The sequence below is a fragment of the Peromyscus eremicus genome, chromosome X (genome assembly GCF_949786415.1).
Source record: "Peromyscus eremicus chromosome X, PerEre_H2_v1, whole genome shotgun sequence".
Classification (NCBI taxonomy): domain Eukaryota; kingdom Metazoa; phylum Chordata; class Mammalia; order Rodentia; family Cricetidae; genus Peromyscus; species Peromyscus eremicus.
The window spans coordinates 87486206-87492287 of NC_081439.1; the positions used below are offsets into that span (position 1 = coordinate 87486206).

The following is a 6082-nucleotide window of genomic DNA, read 5'->3' on the forward strand; positions in this document are numbered from 1 at the left end:
AAGCACTTGATAGGGACACATCAATAGGAGCACTGCATATTCTACATTATAAGAGTATATTTGTACTTCACATTTTGTAGGAAAGAATCTACACTTAAACTTTGGAAGCATTTCAGGAAATATATACTGCTAACAGTGTGTTTGTTCGGAGGTAATATGGAACACTTAGAAAACCTGACTAAGGGTCTGCCTTAAGGATCTCTGATTCAATAGGTCTGGTAGAGCCCAAAAATGTATATTTCTAGTGAACTGCCAGCTGGTGCTGCTGCTAGTGGTTCACACTAACTCATTATTGGATCACTTAGTACCCCGGGAAGCTAGGTCCTTTTTTGTTCAATGAAATGCATTAAGAACTAGACTTCCATTTCTCACTGTCAAGAGTGGAAAACAATTAATTTTAGTGCCAGCAAGCTGAGGCAAATCTAGAAAGAAAAGATATAAAATTAGATTGGGCCGGGTGGTGGTGGCGCACGCCTTTAATCCCAGCACTCGGGAGGCAGAGCCAGGCGGATCTCTGTGAGTTCGAGGCCAGCCTGGACTACCAAGTGAGTTCTAGGAAAGGCACAAAGCTACACAGAGAAACCCTGTCTCGAAAAACCAAAAAAAAAAAAAAAAAAAAAAAAAAGATTGGAGTCGCTGTTGTTCACATAAACACTCTGGAGCGTATGCAGCACAAACAAACTTTTATTTTGAACATGGCCAAAAGCATCCATGAAATTAGTGGAAAGTCACCTGTCAGCAGATGGCCCTTCTGTGATGAACTGTAGAACAAAGTCAATTTTCAGAAAATTAATAACTTTTCTCCCTCTTTCTTCACACATTTCTTCCTTCTAAGCTTTGCAGCTGTAGGAAGAAATAAGATAGAAACAATATTTTTATGGCATCAGAAGACTCTAATTCAGATTTTCTAAATCTGGTCAATTCTGGTATAACTATCTCCTCTCAGTAAGAAGAAACTAATACACTTTCTTCTTGTAATACAGACCCTTACCTATCAGGTGCTTAAGACTTGGATGGCTTTACAAAGCCATCTTGGAAAGCAAAAAGACTAATGGAAAGGGTGACAAGTGGGAGGGGAGTGGACTATGTAGGGAAGGTACCTGAAGTGCACTGTATATGTGCAAGTAATCTTATATAATATAAACAAAGCATTTGAGGGCATCAGTCACACTGACTTCATTGCCCTTCTGTCCACCACTACAAATGCTCACTTATTTCTCTCGAGAGCCTGCTCTGAATAATGCTATCTGCCTGTGATCACTACACAAACCCTACATATTCCCTCACCCTCCCAGGATCTCAGTTTCAATTTCTTTAAAATAAGAGTAAGGCTGCTATCTGACACTCAGAGACATTAGATTTGAGCAAGGCAGACAGAGGTGAATAGAGGGGGATGTAAGATTCCACTCTTAGTTCAGTAGTAAATACAAATCAGCCCAATGTTGTTTGACTATTCCATGAAATATAAAAAATATCAGCTAAACTAATATGCATTAATCATGAAGCGTGGTTTCCCCTGAAACCCTTAACTTTTTAGTATTTTGTGAATAATCAGCCCTTTCAAAGTATTTTTAGTATGAAAGACTACATTTCTGTGGCCAAAAAACAAAGGCCAAAATTCCCTTGGTAACCTTTTTCTCTCCCCCCCCCCCCCCCCCCCGCCGCCCTCCCCCCCCGGAACTGAGGACTGAACCCAGGGCCTTGTGCTTCCTAGGAAAGCACTCTACCATTGAGCTAAATCCCCAATGGCAACCTTTTTCTATTGGTCTCCATTACCAGGTACAATCAATTTCCACTGGTAGTAGTCTTCTGTTTTTTTTTTTTGTTTGTTTGTTTGTTTGTTTGTTTTGTTTTGTTTTTTTTTGGTTTTTTTTTTTTTTTTTGGTTTTTCGAGACAGGGTTTCTCTGTGTAGCTTTGCGCCTTTCCTGGAACTCACTTGGTAGCCCAGGCTGGCCTCAAACTCACAGAGATCCGCCTGGCTCTGCCTCCCGAGTGCTGGGATTAAAGGCGTGCGCCACCACCGCCCGGCCACTGGTAGTAGTCTTATAGCTGAAGGATAAAGGACTTAAAATCTGGTAATGAAAATCCATATAAAATATATTGACTTCTGTGTGTATAATCACATTATTAACTTCAAACTGTTTATTAAACTATAACATAATACTTTAACACAAATCTCCCAAAAGTTGGGCTGTATCATAAGTGGTTAGTTAATACTATGCTCCTCTTCCTCCCCCTCTCTCCCCCTCTCTCCCTCCCTCTGAGACACTTTCTCTGTGTAGCCCTGCCTGTCCTGGAACTTGCTCTATAGACCAGGCTGGCCTCAAAGTCACAAGATCCACCTGCCTCTGCCTCCTGAGTGCTAGGATTAAAGGTGTGCACCACCACTACCAGTCAGTGGTTAATTACTACTAAGAGCTAGAAGTCTATACCTGTGTTCCTCAGGGAAGCAGCATTCTGGAGAGTTCCTGTCCTGGTAGTCCCAATTCTTGTAAAACCATCCTTCCAAGTCGCCATTTTCTTCCTTTCCCCAATGCTCCTCATCGGCAATTCCTTCAAATGATTCATCTGAAGAGTCACACTCACATGCAGTTGGCTCATCAGTGACCACTGATTGTGACTCCAGAACGTCAAGGTCATGAAAGTAATAATACATCTTATACTTAACTTCCTCCTTCAGGAATCTATTAGCAGTTAAACCTGGGGAACAGAGATGTGAGGGGAAAGTGAAAAGACTGTCTGGATCCTTCTTAGTAACTGCTACAATATTTCTATTGCTCTCACATTCTCCACCTTTTAAGTTTTCCTGGTGACAACTTTTCCCTCCTTCAAAACACTAGGTTTCTCATTTTTTTCTGGACCATGGAATGAAAGGGGATCAAAATCATATTATCCGATTCTGTTCTGTATGCTTTTAGCAGAAGTTCATGGAAAATGTATACATCTGAGGCTGAGGCAGAAGGATTGCCATGAGTTCAAGGCTGGACAGGGCAACATAACAAGACATTCTTTCAATGGATGAAAAAGGCTGTGGAGAGAGTTCACTCAATACCCGCCTTGTAAGCATGAAGATCTCAGTTCCATCCTTTGAACCCACCATATACATTAAATGTATTTATATTAAATATATTATATATATATATATATATATTACACACACACACACACACACACACACACACACACACACACACACACGAGAAAAAAAGGCCTGGTGGCTGTCACTGGTAATCATAGGGTCATGGAGGTACAGAAAGGTGGATCACAGGGAATAAGTGTCTAGTCATCTGAGCCTAATCTGCAAGTTCAAAGTCAGGGAGAGAGAGATCCTCTCTGTCTCTGTCTCTCTCTGACTCTCTCACATATACACACACACACACACACACACACACACACACACACACCACCCATGGGTGGTACCTATGAGTCAATACTCAAAATTGTCCACTGGCTGGCCGCTTATATATGTGAGTACACTTTCACCTGAGCCACTAAAAGAGCAAACAATTTAAAAGTCTGAAGATGTACCTCAGTAGCAGCCCATGTGCCTAGCAATTTGAGGCTCAGAAATACAAATTAAGTAAAAATAAAGAAGGAGGGAGGGTTGAAAAAAGCAGAAAGGGGGATGAGGAGAAAAGGGTTCATTTGCCTTCACTTTAGCAAAATCATGTTAGGTACGAACTTGCTCGATCCCTGAAAACACAACTAATATATCTTTTAAATACCCTAGTAACAGTTACTAATTTTCATGGATTTATCTCAGAGGTTAATTTGAAGGCAGCTTACTTTTTTTCTCCACATTACAGGATCTTTATTGAATTGGGCTTCTATTTGAGCACACTGGACTCCAAGTTTCCAGAAATTGGACCATCACTTAATCAGGACTGACAAGTTCTGAGCATTGAGGCAGAAGTGTTCAAAGCAGCAGCAAGGGTGGAGAAATTGAGAGCCACTCTGCGTCTGCAGCTGCACAAACTTGGTTTTGCAGATGTCTGGCCCTCCTGCCCTTCAGTCTAGGCTGCTCACTGTTCTACCTTCTGAGATGCTGCCTTGTTTGTGGGGTTCTATGCCTCCCAGCCTGGTAATCCCTCTCCTGTGTAGTCACCTTCCCATTCCCCTGCCCATAGCCTCTTCTGCAAGGCTTCACATCCCAGTGTAGCGCCTGCCGTCCACGTGACACTTGTGGTGCTCAACCATACTAAGAATAAGGTCTTTCCATTATATAACAGTGAAGAAAAAATTCTATCATAATCTAGAATGAGGACCAAAACATAACCATAACTCACAGACACTTGAAGTTCCTGAATCATCGCTGTCATCAGCGTCGTCATCCTCCTCCTCCTTGCTATCCTCTTCATTCATGTTCTCCATGAAGTCCAAGTCCTCATAGAAATTCTCACTGAACTTGAACTCAAATACATCATCGTCTGCATACTCATTCAATTCATATTCATCTACCTCCTCCTCTTGCTGCTGCTCTTCATTGATGGGTGGAGGCTTCTGCAACATGGCGATGTCATCCACTTCCTGCTCCTCCTCCTCCTCATTTTTCCAAATGGTGTACAAGATTATCTGGAATGTTAGGAAGCCTATAACTCCCACAAAGACAAGCCACTCAAGAAAAAACAGAACTACTATGATAAATTGTTCCCTCAGGTCCAAGTCTTCATCGCTTCCAGCTCTGGTGCACAAGCCACCTACAGCCCAGTCTTGATAGCTGATGTAGGCCATGTCACATGGGACACACGGGGACCAGGAGTTGTGCTAAGCTGCACTAAAGCTGAAGCCAACAGCAGCGGCAGCAGGTCACAGGACGGCAGCACATGGAGGATTGTGGAGCCGGGTTTAGGCACAGGGCATGGTGGGAAGGGCAGAGGTTGGGGCCTCACACCCAAAATGAAGTCTCCGGAGGAGCCACCCACTCTGAGTCTGCGCAGACGTCTGTGACTACGCCCAAGCGTGGAGGTGGAGAAAATGAGAAAACCACCGGATATCCTGTGAGGTTAGCGGAAACTGCAAGTTACAGAAGGCCAGCCTCTGGCCTCAAGAGCTCTAAGCTCATTGGTTGAAAAATAATCATCTGCAGGGCGTTGGTGGGGCACGCCTTTAATCCCAGCACTTGGGAGGCAGAGGCAGACAGATCTCTGTGAGTTCGAGGCCAGCCTGGTCTACAAAGCGAGTTCCAGGAAAGGCGCAAAGCTACACACAGAAACCCTGTCTCGGAAAAAAAAAAAAAAAAAGAAAGAAAAAAAATAATCATCTGCAAGCCACACACCCAATGAGAGATCAAGGTGCTCAGGAGGCTGGTAAGAGCTTTGGGAGGTCACATGGTCTTTTAATTCTCTAGTCATCTTGATGGCTCTGCTGTAAAGTGTTCTCATATGGGGACCAGCTTGTTTCCCAAGTCCCCTGGGACAGCTTGTAGCAGGAGGGACACAGGCTTTTAACATGAGAAAACACGGCTGTGCGTTACCAGCAATCCCCAATCTTCATACTCAAAAGGGAATGATCATTTGGATGTGTTAACCGTACTAAGGATTATTTTTTTGTTTTTGGGTTTTTTTCCTCTGTGTAGCCTTGGTTTCCCTGGAACTCACTCTGTAGACCAGGCTGGCCTCAAATGCACAGAGATCCACCTTTTCTGCTTCCCAAGTGCTGAGATTAAAGGCGTGCGCCACCACCCCTGTGTTAACAGTATGAAAAGTGCTCATGGCCATTGCTCTGCAAAACTCATGGGAAACTCGTGGCACTGAATATGATGGCCTGCCGCTCCAGAGATACCAGAGCAGCTACAAGAAATTCGTGATCCAGTCTCACCCTCCACCTCCACCTCCACCAGCTTCGCCACACAAGCCACACTGGGTGGAGTTGTGCTAGTAGGTGGACACTGCAGGAGAGACTCACAGGATTGCAGGAGGCGTGAGGGGTGGTGGTGTTAATGTTGTGAAATGGCACACGAGAAGCCTTGGTGGGTTTGGACCAAGGTGCCCCAAAGCGAGTGAGGAATGCCATGCAGATGCAGCAGACAGCGGTGTGGCATGGTGGAAAGTTACTCACACCTCAAACATGCTTCCATGTGGA

The 6082-nt window shown here is 44.0% G+C and overlaps 1 protein-coding gene across 1 annotated transcript; it reads right to left on the reverse strand.

Moving 5' to 3' along the window:
- Nucleotides 1-666: 666 nt before the first annotated feature.
- LOC131899780 (tumor rejection antigen P815A-like) lies at nucleotides 667-4982 on the reverse strand. Its single transcript, XM_059251238.1, has 3 exons — nucleotides 4288-4982; nucleotides 2434-2701; nucleotides 667-843 (listed from the first exon to the last, which is right to left on the reverse strand). The coding sequence occupies exons 1-3, from the start codon at nucleotides 4730-4732 to the stop codon at nucleotides 831-833; spliced, it is 726 nt and encodes a 241-aa protein (XP_059107221.1). The 5' UTR covers nucleotides 4733-4982; the 3' UTR covers nucleotides 667-830.
- Between the last annotated feature and the right edge of the window lie 1100 nt (nucleotides 4983-6082).

Excerpts from the sequence above, each read along its gene's own strand:
- LOC131899780 (XM_059251238.1), bottom strand. The coding sequence starts at position 4,732 with ATGGCCTACATCAGCTATCAAGACTGGGCTGTAGGTGGCTTGTGCACC. Across the intron at positions 2,702-4,287 it reads TTCAGGAACTTCAAGTGTCT|GTTTAACTGCTAATAGATTC; the intron begins GTGAGTTATGGT and ends TCTGTTCCCCAG.